Raw genomic sequence first — 14,319 nt, forward strand, 5'->3', positions numbered from 1 at the left:
ACAGCAGGTGTCAGCAGGCATCCTGGCTCTGACAGACCTTGGCATGTCTGGCTTTTGAGTTCACAGGGTTTTAGTCTGACTTGGTCTTTTTTTTTTTTTTTTTTTTTAACTTCTGTTCTCTCTTTTTGGAATCCTTATTTTGAGAATGTTGGGACTACTAGACTGATGCTCTAATATTCTTAGCTTTTCCCTCCCATTTTCTACTTCTTTGCCTTTTTGCTCTACTTGCTGGGAGATTTCTTCAATTTTATCTTCCACACATTCCATTTAAATTTTTATTTTTTCTTTTTAAAAATTTTATTGAAGTATAGTTGATTTACAATGTTCTATTTAATTTCTGCTGTACAACAAAGTGACTCAGTTATACATATATATATTCTTTTTCATATTCTTTTCCATTATGGTTTATCACAGGATACTGAATATAGTTCCCTGTGCTATACAGTAGGACCTTGTTGTTTATCCATTCTATATATAATAGTTCGCATCTGCTAATCCCAAACTCCCAATCCTTCCCTCCCCCACCCCCCTTCCCCTTGGCAACCACAAATCTGTTCTCTATATCTGTGAGCTATTGACATTTTTCTTTTCCTGCCATATTTTAAATCCTAGAACTCCTTTTAGTTCACTGAATGTAATTTAGAAAGCATCTTATTCTTGTTCTGCATGATTTTGATTCTTTGGTACTTGTGGAGACTTGCTTTGTGGGCTAAGATATGTTCAGTCGTTGTAAAAAAATGTGATTCTTTAATTGTTGGGAGCAGAGTTCTATAAATGTTCAATAGGTAAGAAATGTCCAATTATGTCATTCATATTTTTACATCCTTACCATTCTTTTTTATCTGCTTGGTCTCTTAGTTCCTGAGTTCTAGTGATAATTCATTCTCTGTAGTTGTGGATTTGTCAGTTTCTTCTTGTAATTAGTCAAGTTCTGCTTTGTAAATGTTGAGAATACCTGGTTATATGCTCTCAGATTTGGGATACTTTACCTTGCTGGTGAAGATATTCTTTATTATTAAAAAATGATCCTCTTTATCTCTTATTACTTTGGCCTTAAAATCTATTTTGTCTAATAGTATTTCTCCTTATTTTCTTTAGATAATATATATGTATATATATACATAAATATATATTTATATTTATACATATATATTTCTTTTACTTTAAGTTTTTCAATGTCTCTAAAGCTTTAGACTTTAAATATGTTTATGCAGCATATGTGTGCTTTGCATTTATTTCAACCTGAGAATCTCTGTTCCTTTAATAAGTGGGTTTAGTCTAATGACATTTATTTTATTTAGTGGTATATTTAGGTTTACTTCTACCATCTTAGTTTCTATTTTCTACTTACCATGATTTGTCTTTAATAGTAGCATTTTATGCTGTTATTGCCTTTTCCTCAAAGCTTCCCGCTCTTGCCTCCATGGCACTCTACTTGCACGGTTCTTTGTTCTCTCCTTTGACCTCTCATCTTGCTCCTCTGTGCCTCTTTCATCTTCACCCCTAAACCTGGCCATCACCATAGGCTTAGACCTTGACACTTGTCTTTCTATTCAAAATGCGGTCACCTTTCCACATGGCTTCGGTAGCTTTCTAGATGTCTCTTGGACCTGTCACTAGCTCCTAGGTCCTGGGGTTTAGAATAAAATTGGCACAGTGTGGTAAATTATGCATTTTTTTTACAGTGTACAGTTCATGGTTTTATTATATTCAGAAGTTAGGCAACCATAAGCACCATCTAATTTCAGAACTTTTTCATCACCCCAGGATGGATATTTCATATTAATGGAATCATGCAATAAATATTCTTTTGTGTCAGGCTTCTTTTACTCAGCATAATGTTTCGAAAGTTCATCTATGTTGCAGGTTGTATCAGTACTTTCTGTTTGTGGCTGAATAATATTCCACCATATGGTTGTACCACATTTTGTTTATCTCATTGTCAGTTGATGGGCATTTGGGTTGTTTCCACTCTTTGGCTATGAGTAGTGCTGCTATGAGCATTTGCCTGCAAGTTTTTGCATAGACATATGTTTTCATTTCTTTGGATGTATACCTAGGAGTGGAATTGCTGGGTCATATGGTCACTCCAAATTTTACTTTCTGATGAACTGCCAAACTGTTTTCCCAAGTGACTACACCATTTTACATTTTCATCAACAGTGTATGAGGGTTCAAATTTCTCCACATCCTCAGCAATACTTGTTACTGTCTTTTGATTCTAGCTGTCCTAGTGGGTAAGTGGTATCTTAACTGTGTTTCAAATTTGTATTTCTCTAATGACCGATGACATTGAGCATCTCATCCATGCCAATCGTGCACTTTTACTTTAGTATTTAGATTTATTTTATTTTGATCTAGAAAAGATTCATTTAAGGAGAGATGGCTGTCATGATTAATTTACACATTAAATTCATTCTTTCATTTCATGACTACCGTCCCAAAGCATCCTTCAAATGCTCTTAAAAGGTAAGAAAGAGGTAAATGAAAGCGGTAAAGAAATGTGGCTTCACACATAAAATGTGGCCACCTGTTCCTCTGTGAATGTATAGAACAGGGTCCCTGGCTTCTGTGGTCTGTGTCTCTAGGCCATGATCCATGAACTTCCTACTCACCTTTCAAGCATCTGTAATTACACAGGGCTTATCTGGAGTCTAGGAAACCAAATGATAGGGTGTAGATCTTACAGCCCAGCACATTGCTTCTGTGCCCTGTTGCTTTATAATTTGGAGATATAATACCTGCAGAGTTTTTTTTTAATGCTTTTACAGAATCTATGTGACTAGTTAGATTTTGCTCTGAGGTTTACCTCATCATCTGCAGAAATTCTGTGTTTCCACTCAGGACTGCTGGTCACCTACTCCACACAGCAGCCTACTGAAAATGTGGATGGTACTATAAATAGTGTTTATATATGTGAAAATACAGGCTTTCAAATAAGAACCTACTTAATTATTATGCTTATCAATTAAAAAATAAAACAGTTTGTTTTAAGTTTTTATATGTTTTATGATAGAGAAAGCAAAGAACTTCTCCAGGCATGAACTAGTCTGGGGCTTTCTCCATATCTGGTTGAGGCCCCCTATCTACTTCCTAGACTCCAGATAAGCCCTGTGCAATTACAGATGTCTGAGAGGTGAGTAGTAAGTTAGCAGATTGAATCAGGAAGCAGAGGGTTAAAGGCAGGAGGGGGAGAAGAGAGTAAGCAGAGTCCATCTCAGTAGTAGTAGATTCTACATAATGATGTTAAATTAAACTTTGTAGAATAGCTCCCAACATGTTTCTCCCCTGCTTAAAACCTTTCACTAGCTTCGCCTTTCCTAATGAAAGCGAGTAATTCTTCTGCCTGACTTTTAAAATGTCAGTTTTATGATTATTCGGGTGTGTTGAGACTTATAGGTCAGAAGACACTTACCTTTAAAAAGACAGTTTGTCCCTTACAGTTCTCAAGAGGAAGGGACATGCCTGTTTATTTTAGTCAGAATTCCATCTAGGATATTGTTTGACACATATCTGGGCACTGTCTCTCAGCCAAGTTGATAAATAAAATTAACCATCACACCAGGCCATGCAGGGCCACCCAGGGAAGCACCAGGGTTGTCAGGAGAGGCGTGGGAGGAAAAGGTGGGAAAGAGCCTCTGTTGTGGTTTCCGAGGAAGAATTGGGCAATGCAGGGTAAGCAGGCATAGGATGGGATAGTATGAATGATTTTGGCAGGCTCTGGTGTTGGGCTGTCCTGAGTTGTCTGGTACCTGGTTCTGGGGCAGGGGAATATTGGCCCAGAGTGTTAGAGGCAGGGTGAGGGTGGATGTGGGCTCTCAGTTGGTTAGTGTGCACATGATAAATGTTCTCTCCAGGGAGCTTGGAGCTGAATTTGCCTTAGGCTGGTGATTGTGGGTTGGGTTGCACATGTGCATGTCACGTTCCACAGTTGCTCAGGCAAGAGGAAACATGAGATGACTTTGTAACCAAGAGCCAAGCCTGCCATCATCCCTTTGCTTTCAACTGTGACTCAAGGAGATGTTTCTAATCTGCAAAGAATTATCCAGTTTGCTGATTTACGTTCATGGCTCCTGGTGTCCCTGAAATATTTCTCTTGATTATCTATTTGGGAGCTCTGTCCACAGGCAAGACAATTTGCTCAAACTTTAAATCTCAGACTCTCCCGCCCATTTACACTTTTCAGACTGTCATTTGCTGAATTTCATCAAATTTACTACTTCTGGTTTTTGCTTCAAAGAAATAGGAGTGAATGAGAAAAAAATCCTCTGAGGTAGAAGGGAATGGCTTTGGAGATGGAAGTATTTTAGTAGTTCCTTCAGAAATTTTTTTTGCAGCTGTGTCATTCTTAAAAAAATGCATGCTTCCACGGCATCTGTAATTCAGTGAGATCAAAGTCAAATAATTGCCTTGGATTCACTGAAAGTTGGTCTCTTCACATTTTTCATTTAGCTAAAAATTGATTTTTAGAAAAGTGAAGTAGATTAAAAGTAATGCCTGGTATCTGTATAGTTCTAGAAACCTACGATATTCTTACTAGGACTTCTTAAAGTCTCTCAAGGAGCCATTCCTATTTCTCTGCCTCTTCTTCCTCTTCCTTTTCTTGCTTCTCTTTCCAGGTCTTCCTCTTAGAGGTTAGGCAAACACTATGCTTATTCACTACTGTGAAAATACTTCAGAATATAAACTAGGAGGCAAGGCATTGGATATTTAATCTCTGGTATTTAAGTTTAGTGTTTATTTTATAAGTAATTTAAATTGGTCAATGCCATAGAATATCAACTAGGTTTATGAGGTGATATTTTTTGTTGGGTTTATTGTTTGATATTAAGAATAATATTAATAATGTTGGTTTTTCATTGAACTGAATGCCTCCTGTGAAACTGGATAACCCCAGGTACCCAGCATACATTGTTCCTGATCCTGAGAGTGACCATAGAAGGAATCAAATGTGTGCATCTCCCTCCCACAAAGAATAAGCTCAGGGAAGGATGTATTGTCAGTGCTCAAGTATAAAGATAACACTCAATTACAAAAACAATTGCTAAATTACAGTTAATGTCAATTTGAATTAGAACAAAATTATGTCACCAATATTTATTTAATTAATTTGATTTGAATTTTTATTTGAGAACTAGCAAAAACAACCAAGAGTAGTTTCCTCTTCCCGTCACTGATATTTTTGTTGCATGTAAAACACAGACACACACGTAAGATAAAAGGTGACAAACTTTGTCCAAATCCCCAGAATTTACATTAAAACTACAAAGCCAAAATGTATATATGCTATAATTGTTAAAGGCATTTGTTTTGTAATGGGCTTGACTTTTTGTGCACTGTATATAGATTGACATTTTATAAGGGTTTTGTTGCAAGGTACATAAAAATAGCCTTTTCTATTCTTTGTATTACACTCTGATTAGAAGGTGATCACACTCTGATTAGAAGGTAATTCGTTAATAAGCCCCCCTTTTTTGTTTATTCTAGGGTTCAAGAAGGATTCACAAAACACCACTGCATAGTAATGCAGCTATTACAATGATCTATTTGGGGAAAAATGTGCACATAGCTTATGATCACTCAGATTTCCGGGATGAAATAAAAGTTTATCAGCAGCACTGTGGTGGGGAAAACCTGTGTGTCTACGCAGGCAAACTGCTTGAAAAAGGTACACATAAAATGTGAATGTTTTAATTGCTTGCAGTTGATGCTCTAGATAAGCTATTGTTGGTATAATATCAAAATGACTTTAATCACTCTATGAAATTATGCATATCCAGGGACTTATTAACCAGCTGCCTAAAAGTAAATCCAGATTTACTGCTCCATGATTGAAACTGAAGCAGCAATTACTCTTGCAGATTGTGGAATAAAGAAATGTGGAGTGATTTAACCCAGTAACAGATTAATCTTGAAATAGAGATATATGATCATTAAAATGTTGTACGAATAAACTGTCCCCCAATTTACAAGTTAACTGTTTGTCTTGCCATAGTGAATTGCATCATACCTTATTCTAAGAGAAAAATACCAGACTGGCAATTTGTTCTTTAGAACTATGCTGAGATAAAATCACAAATCCAATAAACCTCAGGGTGAATCACACCTAAATAATACAGTACAAAATTTGGCTACATGTTTTTATTACATTTTCATTTCCCTTTTATCATAAATCCATGTTTGTTAGCATAAGATAATTTTTGTATCCAATATAGGATTTCACATATTGTACCAAAGTGGTTTTTTTTTGTCAATATTTAGTTCTGTGGCACAGCAATTAAAAGGAAGAGTTGTTACAGGATTATGTTTGTTATTTCCTTGCTTAAGACACTCTGTTTAGAAAGTAATAGTGTTTTTACTGATTAAAAGAAATATTTATATTTGGGTAATCTAGATATAGACTTAGGGACTAAAGGGAGGAGTTGGGGGCAAACATGGGGTTGTTACTTTTGGCTTTTCTGATTTCCTTCATCAATCAAAAACAGTGACTATTGATTTAAAAAAATTCAACTGCTTAAAGAGAACTATACATATTTAGGGATAAAATATTGAAAACTTACCAACATAAGAAAGGATAAACACTTGAATGTTGGTTTTGACTTAAAGTAAAATATTATATATTATAATGAATTATATAATGAATTATATATATTGTATTATAATGAAAAAACATTTTTCTTTATAAAAATCTATAAAATTTCTTTTTAAAAAATAATGCCAGAAACTTTTTCCCATTTTACATACTTAGCTGAAACGTAATTTACTTTGTTTCATTTTGTCATAGTATCTGAGAGTTCGTTCCTTCCATTATGTAGATGAGGAAAATGAGAGGCATCCAGAGGTACAGTGGCTCCCCAAGGTCATCCGTCCAGTTCTGAGCAGGGTTGAGAGCAGATCCCAGCCCCCTGACTAGGTGCAAGAGCCTTGTTTAGTACTATCCAGCCCCAGTTAGCTATTCTCAGTAGCAAAGGGTTTCCTATATCTCCATAACAGGAGTGGTATGAAACCCCTAATAATAGTGATTAGATACACTTATTTTTTAAAAGTATCACTTTCAACTATTAATTTTGATGAATAGCTGAAATTAGCTACAGTCTCAAATTGGAGTTAACATAATGAAATTTTCCTGGGTCTTAGATCATGCTTTAATCAATAGAGTTCATTTAAAATGGCTACTTGACTGCTGGGAAATGTGGCACATACAGATGAAAAAAGAACAAGGCTTAGCTGAATGATTTTCTGGGAGATGATGTCCACTCTGTGATAAGATTGCAAAACCAAAGGTTACGGGAGAATGTTACTTGGCTACGTGTTATTTTGCGTGCATATTGATCCCAGAACTGACTTTTTGTTATGTCATTGAACAGTCTTGAATAATAGGTTGGAATGGGGACTGAAGTAATTGAATCCTGTCCACACAATAGTTTTGTCTCAGCTTGCCCTTGATTGCCATGAAAGTAATCGTTCAAAATTGAAAAGTTGGGTGACTCAGAGTTGACTTGTGGTTCAGCAATCTTAGCAATTTAGCTGGACTGAAAATAATCTGCCCTTTTTACAAATCAAAGCTGTGCATGATTCAGTGAAATGTGAATAGGTTTTTAGGAGACTTCTGTTTTAAAAAAAGGGCCATGGGGCTTCCCTGGTGGCGCAGTGGTTGAGAGTCCGCCTGCCGATGCAGGGGACACGGGTTCGTGCCCCGGTCCGGGAAGATCCCACATGCCACGGAGCGGCTGGGCCCGTGAGCCATGGCCGCTGAGCCTGCGTGTCCGGAGCCTGTGCTCCGCAACGGGAGAGGCCACAATAGTGAGAGGCCCGCGTACCGCAAAAAAAAAAAAAAAAAAAAAGGGCCTTTACAGTTAGGCTTGGAGCAGTAAACACCTTCAAAATGTAGCATTCATTAATTTCTCTTGCTTTTGGATGAGAATAACAATACAATTAATTATTTGGGAACATGGCAAGTGCATCTTTTATTATCATGGTGATTCATGATATGTTGCAGTTTGATTTTAGACATCAGGCCACAGATCGATTGTTTATTATGTACACCTATGAAGTCATGGAATATTTCTGCTATTTGTAAAGAGTACAGTTCTTCACAGGCAGTTTTATTTATCATTCATCCTATCAAACAAGGCAGACGTTGGCCTCTAGGGTTCATGTGGATACGAAGAACAAAGTAACTTTTTTCTGGCTCTCTTATAATTCCTTTTCTGCCCCATTTTCTTGTATTTCCATAACCTGATCCTGTTGTACCTATTTGTGCATTCCTCACTACTTCTTCACAAACACAGCGGCTGCTTCACCAGCCCCTTGCCTCCTGCCTCCCCACCCCCCGCCCCGCCCCACATTGTTATCTTTTCCTGTGCTCTTTCCTTTGTCTGCAATAGGACAAAGGATTTTAAATTCAAAATCGTATTTTAAGTTCAAACCGTATCCATCTTTTAAGATTCAGATTAAGACTGTGAAGCTTTCCCAACTGACTTTTATTCCATTTTATCCCTCTCTTTTGATGACAATGGCTCTTAATACCTAAAACCAAAGCATTTCATTGTACCTTGACTTACATTAACTGTTTTTTTCTTTTTTCTATTACTCTTTATCATATATTGACTTTTTTAGTTGTTAAAAATAGGTGTAACTTACAATCCATAAAATTCTTCCACTGTAAGTGTACAACTCACTGATTTTTAGGAATTTTATAAGGTTGTACAGCCATTATCACAGTTTTAGAACATCTCCATCACTTCAAAAAGTTCCTTTGTGCTCACTCTTTGGCATAATCTTCACTCTCATAGCCAGCCCTAGGACACCATTGATCTGCTTTCAGGCTCTACAGATTTGCCTTCTATGGACATTTCTTGTAAATGAAATCATACAATAGGTAGTATTTTGTGTCTTGCTTCTTTCACTTTGCATAGTGTTTTTAAGAATCATCCATTTGTAGCATCTGTCAATAGTTGCTCTCTTATAGCTGAGAATACATTCTGTTACATGGATATACCACATTTTATTCATCTATTCCAGTTGATGGATATTTGTATTGTTTCCAGTTTGGGACTATTATAAGTCATGCTGTAATGAATATACAAAGACAAATTTTTTTGTGTGTGTAGACATCAGTTGTCATTTCTCTTGAGCAGCTTCCTAGGAGTGGGTGTGATGGTTTTTGCTTCCTGAGTATGGGTCATACCCTTTTCAGTTTCTTTGTGTCTTTTGATATTTTTGTTGAAAACAGGACAATTTAGATCATCTATTAGAGCAACTATGGATTCCGAATTCCCACTTTTTTTTCCTTGGGTTTTTTATTTGTTTGTTTGTTTAGTAGCTTATCTAGAGCAAAGCTGTGAAATTCATGTCCCCTCTCCTTCGTATACAGCCACTGGTGTCTCTGCTCAGATTTTTTTTTTGTTCTGTTTTTACTTTTTAGGCTAATCTCTTAGGGTTGTCTCTGTGTTTTCATAGTTTAGTGAACATTCAGTGATTTGTCAGAGGTCATGTTCAAGCACTTTGAGCCAATATAGCCTCCATCTTCTGCCAGTGAATCAGTGTGTAGGTTTATTAGTTTCCTGGGACTGACATAACAAATGTCTCCAAATTTGATGGCTTAAAACAACAGAAATTTATCGCCTTACGTTCTGGAGGCCAGAAGTCTAAAATTAAGGTCTTAGCAGGGCCATGCTCCCTCTGAAAGCGGAAGGGGAAAATCTTTCCTTGCCTCTTCCAACTTCTGGTGATTCCCCGCAATGCTTGGTGTTTCATGGCATGTAGCTCCAACACTTCAACCTGTGCTTATCCTCCCATGTTATTCTTCTCTGTGTATCTGTGTGTGTATCCTCTCCTCTTCCTATAAGGATATCAGTTATTGGATTTAGGACAAAACAAATTCTGGGTAATCTCATCTTGATCCTTCCCTGATTATATCTACAAAGACCCTATTTCAAAATAAGGTCACAATCTGAAGTTCTGGGTGGTCATGAATTTTTGGAGGGCAATATTCAACACACTGTAGTGGGTTCAGGAGTACATTCAAAGTTCAGGCAGTTTTCAAGTCTGTTCCAACTTTTATTTTCCACCAGGATCTAATGTTTCCTTTGTACACAGGTGCAAGCTTGCAATAGGACAGGGTTGTGTGAATAAGTTGGGCCAACTCCAATCCATGCTGCTTCCAGTTAGCTGGAGATGTGCAGAAAGCTTATTGAATGTGTCTATGACTGCCTTATTGCCTGTATCTCCCTGTTAAATTTCTGGCTAGTCCATTGACCTGTTGCTTGCCCTAATTAGAACTACAGTCTCAGCAGAACCTCTGACCTTCCCTGTCAGTTTGCTCTGAGATTGCTGCTTATTACTAGTAATGCCACTGACCAAGGTTTTTTTTGTCTTCTGCTCCAAATCAAGTCGGCCTCTACTGACAGTGAAGCTGCTGGTTACCTATGGCCTGCCCTTCCCTTCTAGAACTGCAGTGGCAGGAGAGGGCAATGGGAGTAGCCCTAGGCAAGAATGCCACAGATTCCCACTGTTCATACCAAAAGTTCAGTACTTTTTCATGAAAAACTGCTGCTCAGTGTGTTCTAAGTCTTTGGTCCATTTTCAGAGACAAAATTTTAAGGGAAGAGGATTTGGTGACCTTACTCTAGAAGTCTGGTACACTGCTTTTTGTCTCTTCTGCTAAATTATAACTTCTTGAGGGAGGAGAACACGTTTGATATTTCTTCAGTATTTTTATGTCTCTTTAGTGCCTAAAACAGTGCTACCACTGTCAGTCAACAACGAATAACTACGTTTTACAAATATTATAGGATGCTTTCTAATAGTGCCCATTATAATATTTAAGACTGCTCTGTGAAGTGGGTAAACTGAGTCACCCCCTCCACTCTACTTCCTCATGCACTCCCCCTGCCACCCTCATTTTATAGATGAGAATTCTGAAATGCAGCAAAGTTAAATGTCTCATCAAGGCACACTCAACTAATAAGTGAAGAACTGGAACATGGACCAAAATCTTCTAATTTCTGGTCTATAATCTTTCCACTACTCCATGCAGAAACCATGAAGTCAGGGTTGGGAAGTGTCACTAAATTTTAAAATATAAAATGACAAAATAAGTAACAAGGGACCAAAGGTAGAGGGTGTCAATTTCTGTTCAATAAGTTTGAAAAACAATGGAAGAAATGAAATAATATATGGATGTGCTCTCCAACCATGTGGGTACAAAATAGAAGGGCAGTCGTGTCCAAGAGCTGATCTCCTGTGCCCATTCTCAGCATTTCCTTGAGTCTACTCTCTTCCTGGGCTGGGTCCTTAGGGAGTTAAGGGGTGTGATGCTGCAGCAGAATGGATCATATTACATGAATGTCTCATTCAAGTTTCTGTAATAAGAGGAGTCAAACTAGCTTTCTAGTTAGCACTTAAAAAGTCCATATATAGGGACTTCCCTGGTGGTGCAGTGGTTGAGAGTCTGCCTGCCGATGCAGGGGATGCGGGTTCGTGCCCCGGTCCGGGAGGATCCCACATGCCGCGGAGCGGCTAGGCCCGTGAGCCATGGCCACTGAGCCTGCGCGTCCGGAACCTGTGGTCCGCAGCGGGAGAGGCCACAGCAGTGAGAGGCCCGCGTACCGCAAAAAAAAAAAAAAAAAAAAAAAAGTCCATATATAAAGACAAGTGGATTTTAATATCTATTGTACCTTAGTTTCTCCAGAAACTAACTTGCCAATGTTCTCTTTCTTATTTTGTTTAATTTCACATCACAAATACTAAGGTATAAATGATGGAATTACCTTTTCAATAAGTCTATTCTTTAGTATAAGTTGCATCTGATTTAGATTTTTTAGGGGCATAGTATGGTATATACAAAGTATTTCTAGATGACTATGAAAGAATGAGTTAAAATAATGATTCACTAATTATTTATTGGAGGCTTCCTGTGCCATTGTCCTGGGATCTGGGGAAATGAAATTTAAACTCTCATGGATTTCACAAACATGCAGGGCAGCAAACATCTAGATCAAGGTTCTCAAAGTGTGGTCCCTGGACCAGCAGCATAAAGCATCACCTGGCAACTTGATAAAAATGCAAATTCTTGTGCCCTGTAGCATCAGAAACTCTGGGGTGAGGCCCAGAAATCTATGTTTTCATAAGCTTTTCAGGTGATTCTGATGCACACTAAAACTTGAGAACCACTGGTGTAACCATATTTTAATAATAAGTGTAACAATAGGAAATATTGCAAAAGAGAGGCAAAAGTTATCAAGCCTATTATTGGTAGAAGTGGAAGAGTCCAGGGAGGCTTATTGTAGGAAGTAACATTAGAAGTGTCATGAGAAGCAGGTTTCTGAGTCACTCTGTAACATAGAGTTTCTCAGAATTGGGTTTTGGGATGTATAGGGTGAGACTTCTTCAAAAAGCATTATAGAGACTTGAAATGATTAAAAATTTTTAATTGCAAGCAGTGGTTCTTTTGTTTTTTGCTGTACGCGGGCCTCTCACTGCTGTGGCCTCTCCCGTTGTGGAGCATGGGCTCTGGACTCACAGGCTCAGCAGCCATGGCTCACGGTCCCAGCCGCTCCGTGGCATGTGGGATCTTCCCGGACCCGGGCATGAACCCGTGTCCCCTGCATCGGCAGGCGGACTCTCAACCACTGCGCCACCAAGGAAATCCAAGCAGTGGTTCTTAATTTATTGGTGAGACTTTTGGGTGGGTTAGGGATCAAGAAGGGGTCTCAAATCTAGGCAGAACTGAGAATGGATTGAAGATGGAATAATTCTGCCTCATCCATACATGTATCAGGATGTTTCAAGTCACAACTAAAGACAAAAATTTATTTAAAAGCATTACTGAGTAAAAAAATAGTCATATAAAAGCATTACTGAACTCACAGCAGCCTTTTGTTATGTACTTTATTGCTAGATAACATAGCAAGATAGAGGCGTGGAATCTAGAGAGATGTTTGGATTCAAACATTAACTCTCCCACTTATTGTATGATTTTGGCTGAATTACTGAGCTCTAAACCTAAATTTCTGCATTATGGAAACTAATGATAGTAATATTTCCACTTCATATGGTTGTTGAGAAATAACACACCCAAGGTAATTAGGCATAATGCCTGGCCATATTAAATGCTTATATAATTTTAGGTTTTATTATTTTATTACAAGTCAAAGAGTTTTATAATGCCTTGGAGTATTTATTATATATATAAGTAATAGAATGTGTTTTTGTGGTTAAAAAATTGTCCTCAAGTTAAAACGGAGATCTAGAAAATAATATTGTACTTATATAACAGAAAAATGTGATTTAAAACATGTTAGTTCAAAGTCAGTTGCTTTCACTAATGTATTTCCTTTTTAAATTCCAGAGACCTTTCAGTTTATTTCCAAAAGGCACTATGGTTTCCCCTTCAGTCTCACCTTTTTCCTGAACGGGATACAGGTGGACAGGTTAAGTTCCTGCTGTGAATATAAGCATCGAAAAGGTTCCAGACTTGGAGGCAAACGAGGCTACTTTGGGTTTGTGTGTGTCGAGAGATCATCTCCTTGCTACAAGTATGGAAACAAATGTCCTTTGGTAGAGGGCAAGTTTTGCTACATTTTTCTTTGTATGCTTTTACTGATGTATTTCTCAGCACAATTTGTTAAGAATCATATCAATGTAGATGAGCCTAAAATATCTAAGTTAAAGGTTGTTTATCACAATCCTGTGTGTTGTATTTAAAATTATAAGATATAAAGTAGATTTTCAGATTTATTATATAGTGGGCATAAAAGCTGGTGGTGTTTCAAATTCTGTTTCTTTTCTACCTCTTCCTTTCCTCATGATGCTTTAAGTTCTGTCTCTAAAGGGAAAGAGAGAGGCTTTCCCCCCCTCATTCCTCGTAGTAATTTATTTTGAGCTGAGCTCTGGAGCATGTGTCAAGCATCTGGCTTATATAATTGCATATTATAGGTTTTGCATAATAGAGGTGTGCCTGCATTATCGTGTAGCCCCATGATCACTCTCATGCCCCTAATTTCAATCTCGGACATAAAAAAATACATGATAAAAGGTCAGTTTTGACTATTATTCATCAGTTTTCATATTGGACATTCTGTTTGTAGTCAGGAGATCTTCTTGCAGGCTTTGCTTAATTTTTTCCTGAAAGTACTCATGGAGAATTGACTCTGTACCAAGCTAGAACATGGCAGTGAACCAACCAAAGAACCTGACCCATAGAGCGCCTTCTGACAGGGGAAGTGAAAATAATATACCAATAACCCCATGCCAATATACCAATAATACAACAACCAATTAATGTATATTAGATGGTAATATGCGTGATGAACG

The 14,319-nt window shown here is 37.6% G+C and overlaps 1 protein-coding gene across 1 annotated transcript in view; it reads left to right on the plus strand.

Annotated features, from left to right (window-relative positions):
• Window positions 1–14,319, plus strand: part of ERICH3 (glutamate rich 3) — a 109,326-nt gene that overhangs the window by 53,952 nt on the left and 41,055 nt on the right. Inside the window, 2 exon segments of the mRNA XM_082666831.1 lie at window positions 5,488–5,668; window positions 13,355–13,541. Coding sequence (XP_082522957.1) covers window positions 5,488–5,668; window positions 13,355–13,541 — 368 coding nt within the window.

Source organism: Grampus griseus, assembly GCF_964374135.1.
Source record: "Grampus griseus genome assembly, chromosome: 1".
Taxonomy (NCBI): Eukaryota; Metazoa; Chordata; class Mammalia; order Artiodactyla; family Delphinidae; genus Grampus; species Grampus griseus.